General features: G+C 46.1%; 1 protein-coding gene and 2 pseudogenes across 1 annotated transcript in view; 1 reads left to right on the forward strand and 2 right to left on the reverse strand.

Moving 5' to 3' along the window:
• The first annotated feature begins 849 nt into the window (after window positions 1-849).
• Window positions 850-13,336, forward strand: part of LOC107158661 — a 46,724-nt pseudogene continuing 34,237 nt past the window's right edge.
• LOC107156568 lies at window positions 3,623-4,621 on the reverse strand (annotated as a pseudogene).
• The window catches only part of Nlrp5 (NLR family pyrin domain containing 5), a 23,255-nt gene continuing 22,397 nt past the window's right edge, over window positions 12,479-13,336 (reverse strand). The window contains exon 11 of the mRNA XM_015502637.2: window positions 12,479-12,637. Within this exon, the coding sequence (XP_015358123.1) occupies window positions 12,505-12,637 (133 nt within the window). The 3' untranslated portion in view covers window positions 12,479-12,504. The remainder of the gene's footprint in view (window positions 12,638-13,336) is intronic.

Below are 13,336 nucleotides of genomic sequence, written 5' to 3' on the forward strand. Positions count from 1 at the left end.
AAATTTTTAGTTAATACCTGTGGATTTGCATGATGTGAGATTCACTGTGGTAAACCCACATGTACATAGGAAAGTTAGGCTCACTTTTCTTCTCTTATCCTGACCCGTCTTCTTTCACCACTGAATTCCCTGCATCTGTTCCACTGGTCTTTCTTCTATTTGGATGGATTTTCTCTTTCTCTCTCTTTTCTCCTTTATTTTGGACTAGCTGCTGCCTATCAGAGAAAACTTTCAACCTTTGACTTTCTGAGTCTGGCTTATTTCATTTAGCATGATGTTCTCCAGTTCCATCCTACTAGCAAATGCCATAATTAATATCAAATATATATATATATATATATATATCACATTTTCTTTATATATACATATCACATTGTCATTATATCTGTAATCAAAGTAGTTTTAAGAGCAGAGAAAATCTTAAGGGTTTTCTCTGCTTCGTTGTATCAATGTGCCTTTTAATCACATAAAGTTGCTTCCCGAGGAGCCTCGTTTCCTTCTCTTTTCCTATGTCCTGAGTTGTCTAGGTACATGACAGTTACTTAACACAACCTTTGGTTCAGAGAAATTGTACTCAAAAAAAATCCTCACCTGCTATTCATGAGAAAGTGTGCCAGGGGGTCAAACTTGGACACGGACTCAATCTAAGTAGCAAATGTTCACATATTATATTTGAACTGCTGTTTGATAGTGAGCCATATCTTATTGTCTACTTAGTGCTCAGGTGACAAAATTTTCAATTGGGCAAAACCACAGGGCTTGATAGAATTCAGAGGCTTATGTCCTTACGGCTATGTTTCCTTTGTCACAGGGCTCTTCTTTGAGATCAATCTTCTCCAAATCCAATCCATGACAATTTCAAACAATGTGACTGAATTAATCATCACTGGCCTTTTCCGGGATCCAGAGGTGCAGAGAGTGTGCTTTGTGTTGTTTCTCCCTGTGTACCTGGCCACTGTGGTGGGCAATGGCCTCATTGTTGTGACGGTCAGTGTCAGTAAGAGTCTGCGCTCTCCCATGTACTTCTTCCTTGGCTGCCTGTCCCTGGTGGAGATCTGTTACTCCTCTACTGTGGTCCCTAAATTCATCACTGACTTACTTGCCAAGGTCAAAACCATCTCCCTGAGGGGCTGTCTGGCCCAGATCTTCTTCTTCCACTTCTTTGGGGTCACTGAGACCCTCCTGCTTGTGGTGATGGCTTATGACTGACCGCTACGTGGCCATCTGCAAGCCTCTTCATTACATGAACATTATGAGTTGTCAACTGTGTCACATGCTGGTAGCTGGTTCCTGGCTGGGGGGCTTCATTCACTCCATAATGCAGGTTCTCATCACCATCCCACTGCCCTTCTGCGGTTCCAATGTGATTGACCACTACTTCTATGACCTCCATCCTTTATTCAAGCTAGCCTGCAAGGACACCTTTGTGGAGGGGGTTGTTGTGTTGGCCAACAGTGGATTAATCTCCATCTTCTCCCTCACCATCTTGGTGTCCTCCTACATCGTCATCCTATTCAACCTGAGGAACCGCTCTGCAGAGGGGAGGCGCAAAGCCCTGTCCACCTGAGCCTCTCACATCACGGTGGTCATCTTGTGATATGGTCATCTTGTGCCATCTTCCTCTACATGCCGCCCTCATCCACCTTCACTGTGGACAAACTGGTGGCTGTGTTCTCACGGTCATCACCCCCATGCTGAACCCCATCATCTACACACTCAGAAACGCAGAGGTGAAAGTCGCCATGAGGAAGCTGTGGGCCAGAAGGGAGAACCCAGGGATGGGAACACGATAGAAAGAAGTATGTCTGATTATTGTGTTTTTGAAATGGACTTTTGTGAAATGGATTTTTAGTGGGGTATTTCAGAATGGCAGCCACAAATATAGGACTTAATGTTACTGCTGCCATAATTCTCCTGTGTAACCTGAATACCCTGCTGTAATGTTTGAGGGATAGAGGTGAGGAATTCTCCCTGAATCTTATGGAACATGATTGGCTTCATGATATCCAACAATATAATGGGTTTGGGTAATTGGAAGGCTCATGTCCTTATGGCTATATTTCCTTTGTCACCAAGTGCAAATGCAAACTAGAGAATTTTATAAATGTTTTGTAGGTTAAAATCATTTCCTCACTTTCTTCCTCCCTCTGTAGTAATTTATATGTTTACAGGGGTACAATGTGATGTTTCAATACATGTGGGAAATGTGTAATGATCAGACCAGATCAGATATCAATCACCTAATACAGTTATCATGTGTTTGTGTTGGGAACATTCAAAATTCTCTCCACCAATAATTATAAAATATTAATTACTTCACTGATAGTTTTTTTACTATGCTATCCTAAATTCTGTTTACTTCTATCCTTTCACAGAGGAGATTTTTTGAAAATATTTTTTAAGTTGTTGAGTGTCCTTTATTTATTTATATGTGGTGCTGAGAATTGAATGAATAGTGCCTCATTCATGCCAGGCAAGTGTGCTACTGCTGAGCCATAGCCCCAACCACTACCGAGGACATTTTGATAAATGTTTTGTAGATTGAAATCCCTTAACCTTCCTTACTCATTTTCTTTCTTTCTTATTTACCTATATCATATTTTGATGTGTTGTTGAATTCAGTTTGCTATTACTTTGTTGAATTTTTTTTTTTTTTTGGCAATACTGGAGATTGAACCCAGGGCCTTCCATATGTTAAGCAAGTTCTCTGCCACTGAGCTCTATCCTCAACCCTTAATTAAATGTAGGTTATTTACCTCATCACTTATTAAATTTTTTCCTTGTATGGCTCACAAATGAGTCAATCAAAAACTTACTGGGGATAAGGAAGAACAGTGGAATAAATCTGACCTGACTTTCCCATGTGCATATATATGAATTGTCACAGTGAATCTCACCATAATGTACATCCACAAGACAAAAATGTAAGTAGCAAAAAGATCAGTAGTGTAGAGGAAAAGAAATAGGGGGAGGGGAGAGGGAAGGGAGGGGGTGTTCTGGGGACTGAATTAGAGCAAATTATATTCCATGCTTCCATAATCATGTCAAATGAATCCTAATGTTATATATAACTAAAAAAACCCCACAAAACAATAAAAGAAAAACTGTGTTGAAGTCTGTCTCTCTCTCTCCCCCCCCCCTTTTTTTTAGTAGTAAGGGCCAAAACTAAGGCCTCATGTAGGCTAGGCAAGAACTAACTCTACCTCTGAGCTATATCTGAAGACTTTTTGAAAATTTTTTGAATGTGTTTGTCAGGAATATTGGTTTCTAGTTTTACTTTTCTATTGACTCCTTGTCTGGATTTGATATAAGGGTGATGCTGGCCTAGTAGAAAGAATTCTAAAAAGTTCCCTTGTTTTCAATATTTTTGAATAGTCTGAGTAAAGTTACTCTTTAAGAGAGTAAACTCTTCATAGGAAATGAGTCCAAAAATCAAAAGTTAGTTAAATATTTCTATTCAAGAATATTTAAAAGACTTACTTATAGTACTAAAAATTAGAAGCACATCTGAAAATGGCCAGGTATATTCAGTACATCCATAAGATGAAATATTTTACAGGTGATTAAAAGGACATTTTTTAATATAAACACCAGAGAGAGTAACTCTAGGATTAACCTCCTTCTATCCATTGTGCCCCTGTGTTTGAACCCAGCATCGTTCCAAAACCAGGACCAGTACCAAGGCTCAGCCTCTATGTCCCACCTAGTTTCATTGTCCTGGTCCACAGCCTCTTCATGGCCTTCTTCACCTCAGCATTTCTCAGGGAGTAGATGACAGGGTTGAGGAGTGGGGTCACCACTGTGTAGAACACGGCTACCATCTTGTCTGCAGGCAGAGTGGTCGAAGGCCTCATGTAGATGAAGACACAGGGTACAAAGAACAACATGACCACGGTGATGTGGGACCCACGGGTGGAGAGAGCTTTGCGCCTCCCCTCAGAGCTCCGAGTCCTCAGATGAAGCAGGATGACCGCATAGGACACCAAGAGGACCACAAAGCTGATCACAGACAGGGTCCCCCCATTAGCAATAATCAGCAGACCAATGAGGAGGGTGTCTGAGCAGGCCAGTTGGAGCAAGGGGAGCACATCACAGAAATAGTGGTCAATCACATTGGGCCCACAGAAGGGCAGTTGGAAGATGAGAAGGATCTGGGAAAGGGAATGCACAAAAGCTCCCACCCATGTCATTCCCACCAGGACCATGCACACCTGCTGGTTCATGATGGTGGTGTAGTTGAGGGGCTTGCAGATGGCCACATAGCGGTCATAGGCCATCACTGTGAGTAGGAAAATCTCAGTGCTTGCAAAGAAGTGCATGAAGAAAAGCTGTGTCATGCAGCCCCACCAAGGTATGGTTTTCCTCTCAGCCAGCAGATCTGAGAGGAGTTTGGGGACTGTAGTAGAGGAGTAGCAGATCTCCACGAAGGACAGGTAACTGACGAAGAAGTACATGGGGGATCCCAGACTCTGCTGGTCATGACAGTGAGCACAATGAGGGAATTCCCCAGGACAATAGCCATGTACAAAAGCAGGAATATTACAAAGCAAATCCTCTGCACCTCCGGGTTGGGAGATAGTCCCAGGAAAATGAATTCAGTCACATTGTGTGTATTGGCCATGAGGTCACCACCAAGAGGCAGCTATTTGGGTGGTGTGACCTGAAATGATAGAAAACAAAAGATTTTTTCATACTGTATCAGCTACATAGAGACACTTGCCTGAGATGCCTGGAACTAGATATTGGAAGATAAGTCTTCTTTATAGAAGAAGGGAAGAACATTCCAAGAATGGAGACAGCAACTGCAGATGTATAGTGGGTTGCTGGATTAAGGTGACTATAACAACAAATAAAGCAGTTTAGAGAGTCTAGAACCAGTGTAAGAAGGACTGTTACAGATTTTGAGTTTTGTTCTATAGAAAATGTCAAATGTAGAAAATGTCATCAAGAATATTTGCAAACTGGAAAGGGAAATAATTTTGTATGCAGAGGTTGGACTCGTGGAAACAGAGCAGAGGAGGGGCAACCTATTGAAAACAAGTCCCCTCATTGGACAATGTGGGGCAGATAGGACAGTGTTTCTCTATGTAATATGTCTCTCTTTTGCCTTTGTATATTCTGAACTATCTTTCACTGCAGCTTTCCTGTATTTCACTTACATTTGCTTGTTGTCTAAATCTGGTTTCCAAAACAGTGTTTTCACCCTGTCCACATGCCCTTCTGAGTCTTCAGAAGAGATGTCCTGTGGTGCACCTGCACTCAGCACCCCCAAGAAGACCACAAGTTTTGTCTGAGTCTTTATTTCTACTTCTCCTCCTATTTCTTGTCCTCTAAACATGGTCTCTGTGTGACCTTATTGTTTTCTAAGGATCTATTCAATTCATGCATGATTCTCCTCATGGGCACTTTTCATTTTCTCAGTGGCCACTCAACCTCTGACTCATCCCTCTCTACCTCCTAGTCTCTCAACATTGTCATCACCAAGATTCTCCACTGGCTGATATGCAGATAGTCCTGCTCCTTTCTGGTCTGTGTCTGAGCTAGCTGAGGTCAATGTACATGAGCCGTGGTGTCACAAAATGAGACTCTAGAGCACCTGATACCGGAGCCAGATGACTAACCCTCATACCACAAAGCTTCCTTTCTCCAGTGATGGAGACAGCCTGGGGTGGTTAAGCACCATCAGGACCCAGAGGAAACTCATAGAGAGAACTTAGTTATACATACAAAGAGAAGTCAAGGTTCATAGTAAGTTCTTAGGTCCCTGGGCTATTCTACCAAGCCATTCATGGAAGACAGCTTATGTCTGCTAACAGTCTGGTCTCCTGGGCTCGTATCCATGTGTTTTTCAGATAGTATCTATGTGATATTGCAAATTATTTCTCTCTTTCCTGTACTAGGGATTGAACTCAGGGCTTGGCACATGCTAGCTAAGCATTCTAACACTGACCTACACACTCAGGCTTTTATTTTTTATTTTCAGACAGGATCTCCCTATATTTCCTAGCGAGACCTCCAACTTGGGATTCTTCTGATTCATATTCAGGCTAGCAGCACTGTGTCTACCTAGAGAGTAATTTAACCTCTTCCTCACTCAGGGCCCAACTAACATGCTGATCATAGCTACCTCAGAGATAGACGCCGTGACTCCCACTCCCAGGTCTGTCCCAGGGTAAGTTCTGTTCCTGTCCTCTGTGCTACCTTGGATATTTCTCAGTTAGGAAATCCATACTTTTAGGCCAGAGTCTCTCACAGCCAGTGGCCCCCTTTCCCTTGGATATTTTGGAATCACAGGGCTTCACACTGGATTATATTGTTTTATGTGGCCACCTACCTCCTGCAGCATGGGCCTCCTAAGGGAGAGACTGCATCTTCTCACCACGCCATCTCTACCACATGCTTACTTCTGTGACCACCAACTAATAGCACTCAGTTGAGTGACTGTGGGTGTATGTCTTCCCTGGCCTTCTAAGCACAATATTTGCGATATCATAGGTTTCCAGTAAATTTGAAAGAACAAAGGTCCTCAAGGACCAAGGGCATATCTTCTTCATTCCTCAATCCCAGAGCCTGGCATAGAATGCCCCCAACACCCACACAAGAAAACTGTGAAACCCCACATGCCTCAGGGCCCCATTCCTGTGCTTTAAGGGGGAAATCAATCATCACCTACCAAAGAAGCCCATGTTCACAAAACAGAAGTGACACCAGTGTTTCTGTGCCTTTGCTGAGCTCACCACAGTGACCTTTTCCGTTCTGAAGTCAGAGATGCAAATTCCTCCTTGGGCACAGCTCTGGGCTCTGGGAAGCTGCCAGTTAGCCAGTGGAGAAGCATTAGGCCCATCTAGGACCAGAACTCCTGCTCGCCAGGAATCTTAAGACGGGGGATCTGCTCCACTTGCAGCTTTAGACTTAGGAAAGTGGGAGACTGAGGCACAGGGTCCCATATGTACCTGAATTTAAAAACAAGAGCCAGGTAGACTCACCTCCCAGGTGCTCCACACAGAACTAAGAACCCTGGCAGCTCAGCCTTAAGTCAGCTGCTTATGGGACACCTGGGGGGAAGGCATGATCAGGTGAGAGGAGGTCTCCAGGGATCTGTACCCTTCCCCCTTCCTAATCAGGCAGAATGTCTCAGGGGAAGCAGGACCTGCACAAGCCAAGTGGGAAAAAAATAATTGGGAAATGTGAACAAATTAAATTCCACCAGAATTCACAGAGCACTCACCTACATCACACTGTTCACAGGGCAATGATCCCTCTCCTGCTCATCAGGAGCTTGATCCTGGGGCTTGATATAAAATAACAATACTCAATATGTGGGTCCAAGGCTTAGGGAAACTGACATAGCACATCTCAAAGCCTGTGGTGTGGAAGAGGAATAGATGGGTGGTTCCCAGCCAGGGGTGATTTACCCCAGAGGACACTGGGTAATGTGTGGAGCCATTGGCTGAGGTCCAAGCTGGCTGGTGAGGGAGGGGCTGCTGACAGGAAGCAGGGAGATCCCAGGGAAGCTGTGACACATCCTACTGTCCAAGACTGTCCATATAGAAAAGTACCCAGCCCAGTGTCCATAGGACTGTCCTGGAGATGCCCTGCTATAGCTGAAGCAGATTTGCTCTGAATTCATAAGCATTGAAACGAGGTGTGGAGAACATAGGAATTCCTTACAGTGCTGTGACCACACCTGTGTGTTGTAAATTTAGTGTGATGGAATGTCTTAGAGATGCCATGAGAGAATTTTGTAATATGAACAGGATTTCTTCAAGCCTCATTCACTAAAATCAACTCAGCCTGAAATCAAAGTGTCTCAAGTGTAAACTAATGACCAAGGAGAAAACTATGAAGAGACAGTTTATGATTTAGGACAATGTTTGACAAGATTGCTTTTCCACCTGTGATAACTGAGTGAACCATTGTCCTCCACAGAGAAAGAAACCTAGGAAAGAAGGTTAGCAGGTACTTACATCAAAGCCAGAAGTATTCATGCAAAACCTCTATGTATTCCACAATATATCCTCATGAAATTGAATTTCTGTCAAATCTGTGAAAGTATTGTCATATTGGAAGTTTCGGCTTTTTAATAAACCTGAGTTAGATTTATTTTAATATGAATCTTTGAGTGTTAGAGGGAAACTACATTGTTAAACTTATTTGTGTTGTTAGACTGTGCCTGCTTACTTAAAATTATACTTTTTGGCTTCAGAGGTTGATTTTATTTCTTATTCTGGTAAAGATTATTAACCCATTGAGTATGGTCTTATTTTTTTTTTCATTTCAATTAGATCCCAATCCTTTTCCTTTCAGAAATAGGAATATATTTATTCACAACCTTCTTTGTGAAAAGTTATTTGGTGTGTTCAATAAATGAATGGCTATCAGTTCATGCTTTTCTCTTAACAAATGGAAATGTTAAGAACCCATTGTAGCAGAGCTTGTTTACTACAGTAGTTACTGAAATCAATGCCATGTCTTCCTATAAGAGAATCTCTTTTTTTTATTGTGGTGTGTTTTCCATTTATGAAATGGAAAACTACTTATTAAATACAAAGAACAACCTCTTGGAGGCCACAACACAGATGACTCTCCAAAACATTACATTGAGAGAATGGAGCCAGATAGAAGAGTGAACATGCTTCATGCTTGCATTCATAGGAGACTAGGAAGAAGCTAAAGAATTCCATGACGATAAAAATTAGATGAGCAGGTGCCGGGTGGCCAGCCAGGGTTAGAGATTACCTGGGAGGAGTCATGAGTAGTTTCTGGGGTGATAGAAATATTTCCTTTTAGTTTGGGGTGTTGGCTTCACAGTGTATAAATTTGTCAAAAATTATTGAATTTATTGGAATGTGAAAATTTATTGGACGCAAGGTCTTGACATTCCATGGAATCACAGAATTTCAGTTGTTTGTGAGGTTTCACAATGTTAGGTGGTAGATTTGGATTTTGTTCAGTCAGTGGGGCATCAGAGTCAATTGCTCACCTACCTCGCTGTGCCCAGGTGAACCTCACCAAAGCCACCTCACCAAAACCCCTGTGGTAGACTCTCCCTCTTCACATCTTATCATATCACATAATCCCATTGTCTTTTGCCAATGCTCACTCTCCCACCTTATTTGCATATAGGGGTGGACCCCTGACTTAGTTCTGGCCAATAAGAATGAAAAAAAAAAAAAAAAAAGAAATCCTGCAGGAGATGTCTCATAATTATTTCTCAAAATGTGAGCTGGGACTTTACCATCCTACATATGAAGATATGATGCTTGGAGCAGCTGCTGTACTGCATCTTGCAACCCTTACAACAGCCTAGGGAGCCAAGCAGGTGCCAATCCAGTCTGCCATGGTTACAGAATTAAAAATCATCCTGGGAACATTGACCTCCAAACTTCTCCTCAAATCAGCAATACATGATTCTGTGGCTCCAACCAAGGCCAAACAGTTTTTTCCCGTAAAATAAGAGAATAAATATTGAGGGCTTTATGGACTACGCAGTCTCTGTGCCATTCTGCTCTTATAGAGTGGAAACAGACACAGAGAACATGCAAAATATGGGCCTGGCTGTCATCCAATAAAACTGTATTATGAACATAAACATTTGAATTTCATGCTAATGTGTGTCACCAAAACTTCTTTTTTGATTATTTTTTCTCAACCATTAAAAAATTTAAGAGCCTTTCTTAGGTCACAGTGCACACAGGAATAAGCAGTGAGATTGGTTTGACTGAAGCCACTCTTCACTAGGTTGAAGCAAACAGTCCTAGCTACATCACTTCCTTCCCTGAGACCCCAGATAACCACTGTTTAGAAAGAAGAGAGTCTTTGGAAATTGTTCAGATGTAGATGATAATGTTTAATAATGGCCATCTTGTATTTTGCTGCCCCTGCTCCTGAGACATGTGCCTTCTAATAAACTCCCATCTTGGTCATTAAATAAGACTTCTACTACTGAATTTCATGCATGAGAACCTGGCTAATGGGAGGAAGGCACCCAAGGAAAGAGAGAATCTGTCCTGGGGTCTCCCAAGATCATTCTGGTAAGGAGAACTGGCCACAGCATGGACCTTTGTCTGCAAGTGCCACGATCCTTCTATCTATCACTACATGCTAACCCCAGAGGTGCAGTGAGTACAGCCAAGGTCACACTGCTGAGAGGTGACTGGGTGGGATTGCATTTCATGGGATCCGTCCTCCATTCTAAACACTGTGCAGTGCTGATTACTGCAGAAGAGGGAGAAGGTGTCCCAATGTGACCACACTGGAAACTACTGACCACTGGGACAGGACTTGAAGTCCTAGCATGAGGTTAAAGTGGCCCATTTAGCCTGCAGGAAAACAGAGGCAGGTGAACTCTGCTCCTTCACAGTTGACTGATCTCAGGTCGCACTTTGAGTCACCTGCTCCGGGTGTTCCTGGCTCATGTTTTCACTCCATCCTCGAGTTCTCCTCTAGCCCCTGGAGCTCCTCATGGCAGTTTTCACCCTCCCGTTTCTCCATGTGCAGATGATGGGATTCAGCTTGGGAGTGATGACCATGAAGAGCCCAGCCACCAGTTTGTCCTCAGTGACTGCAGAGGAGTGCTCTCATTAGAGGAAGATGGCAGGCTCAGAAGTCTGCTGGGCATGTAGCTCAGAGGTGGCGTGCTTGCCTAGCATGAGAGAGGCAGTGAGTTCATCCAATGGTCACCCCCCACCTGGTCTGCAAGTGGGGGTGGTCCTGGCAGGAGCCCGTGTTCTGCAGGAGGTGGAGGCATCTCTAGCTCGGAATACTACTTGGTGTCCCCCTCCCTATTTCCCTGGTCCACCCATGTCCTGCCCCATGCTAGCCTCACTCTCAGCACCCACAGTTGGACTGACTCTCCCAGAAAGAGGCTCAAGTATTCCTGCAAAGCTGCCGGCTGGCTGAGGAAATCGCTAAGAGCAAACAGACTGGGTAGGTGTCCCTGCTGCTCAGAGGGCAGCTATTCCTCAGCCGCATGGCAGAGGGAGGCAGTTGGACCCCCTGAGCTGCCCTCTCAAGACCAACCTGGAAATAATCCAGGTGGGAGAGGTGCTTTTTTAAGCAGGTGGTTCGTGGCCTGCGGGAGAAGGGCGTCTCTGGCTTGAGTGGGCGCTGCTGCTCGCTGGCTCTGCCTTCATAGGCCCCTTGTGCCCAAGTCCTCGTCCAAGAGATGAGCTGGAGGTGGAGTTAGTGTACAGATGCTAAGAACAGAGCCGGGCCCACAGTCAGGGCCCGGTAAACAGCTCATCGTCCACCATAGGACACCAGTAGCATAAGACGAGTCCAAGGCTACAGCTGGACCTAAAATGTCCCCAGAGTGGTGGGAGGTGGAGGGACTCTTGGGAGGTGGGCCCAGGGAGGTCCTGCTTCATGAGGGTGTCCCTGAGGGGGACCCTGGTCCTTTCTCCTGTAGTCATGAGTCTCCTCAAGGGGTACCAAGGTCCCTTCCCCTCTTTCTCACCCTATTCTGAGGTGAGCAGGTCTTGCTCTGCCTGAGCTCCCCCCATGACCAGCTGCCTCACTACATTGGGTCAAGCAGCCGGCCCCAGAGAAGCTTGTCGACTCTCAAGATGCCCAAGCCCACTGGCCAACCTGCCTCATGCCTGGGCCACAGCTGGTCACACACATGCCAAGCCTTGGTAAACCCTCTGCTGCCAGGACACCACCGCCCCCCTATGTGTGTGTGTGTGTGTGTGTGTGTGTGTGTGTGTGTGGGGTCCTTGATTCCTTGATGCTGCAGGCTTCTTTCTCCAGCGTCTGGGCCACGCTTGGACTGATGCCTCCAAAGCTGTGGGCCCAAGCAGCCTCTGCCCTTTGTGAGCCAGTTGCCGTGGGTATGCTTTGGGGTGGCGAGCTGACCAATACCATTCTTTAGGACAGAAAAGCCATTCTGCAGCCTAATACCCAATAGGGGCCACCCAAGAGCTCTTGGCCTGCCCAACCCATCCAGCGACTTGCCAGGGAAAGTGCCTTCCACGAGCCACACAGTGGCTGCCCTTTGTTTCTGGGGCTCCTTGATGACACACTGTGTGCTGTGAGCCAGCCCACACTGGAGCACCCAGTCCTGGAACCCCTGCCTGCAGAGACCATGGCAGATCTGCTCTCGTCACCCCAGGCAGGGGCTCCAGCTTTGGTGGGAGGTCAGAGTGGCAGGTCACTACCCAGATGACCAGCCAGAGCTTCAGAGCCAGCAACAGTGTGATGCCTGTGGGGTCACCTCTCAGGACCCAGGTCCTCCCACCCTGCCCCTACACCCTCACCCCAAGCTGGTGGAGACGCCCACTCGGGTACATTTCCAAATGCTGTGTTTATTTTACTCCCTCTGTGCTCAGTGTGGGACCGACATAGATGCCAAGGTCCTGCGACTTGAAGGTCCCCACATTCAAATGCAGCAACCAAGTTGTGTGGGAAGAGAATCACCACCACCATGGGGAGGGGACAGAGAGCCAGATCATCCTGCAGCCCTGAGGAGCCACTCCTAAAGGTCCAGATGGCGGTCTCCAATCTTTAGCTTTTCCACCAGTACCGGTTGTCCTCGTCAAAGGAGTACCAGCTGCTGTCGATCACCATGTGGGGCCTGAGCCGCTGCACCTCCTCCAGCAGCCATCTTATCTGCACGGGATACTGCTCCTTCCACAGGCTGTGGGCAGAGAGGGCACCCGTTATGCCGAGACCTTGACTCCCCCTTCCTCCAGCCTCCTGGGATCCGGAGAAGGATCCAGCCTTCCCCGCCACGCCTGAGGGGGACAGTACGCTCCCCACAGAACACGGGTCAGTCCCTTCAGGCAAAGGAGCCCCTGGATATGTCAGAGGCCACCCTGGGCTCCCATCCTGTTCACTGTCACCAGCCCTTCCCAAGGATGTCTGTGCTAGGCCTTATCATGAGGTCTGGAGGAACGGTGATGGACAGGGCTGTCCCCAACTTCACTCCACTCATCTGAGGAGAGAAACAGGTATTTAAGTAGATTTTGTAGAAGGGAAAATGGGCTCAGAAAAGGTCAATCAGCAGAAACCACGTCCGCTTCTCCGCCACGTCCACAGTCACACGATCCCCAAAGACTGCTGGACCTAGAATGTCCCCAGAGTGGTGGGAGGTGGAAGGACCCTTGGGAGGTGGGCCCAGGGAGGTCCTGGTTCATGAGGGGGTCCTTGGGCCTGCGGTTCCAGCATTGGGTCAAGCAGCCGGCCCCGGAGAAGCTTGTCGACTCTCAAGATGCCCAAGCCCACTGGCCAACCTGCATCATGCCCGGGCCACAGCTGGTCACACACATGCCAAGCCTCGGTAAACCCTCTGCTGCCAGGACACCACTGCCCCCCTTTGTGTGTTGGGCGGGGGGGG

This window comes from Marmota marmota, unplaced genomic scaffold, assembly GCF_001458135.2.
Source record: "Marmota marmota marmota unplaced genomic scaffold, marMar, whole genome shotgun sequence".
NCBI lineage: Eukaryota > Metazoa > Chordata > Mammalia > Rodentia > Sciuridae > Marmota > Marmota marmota.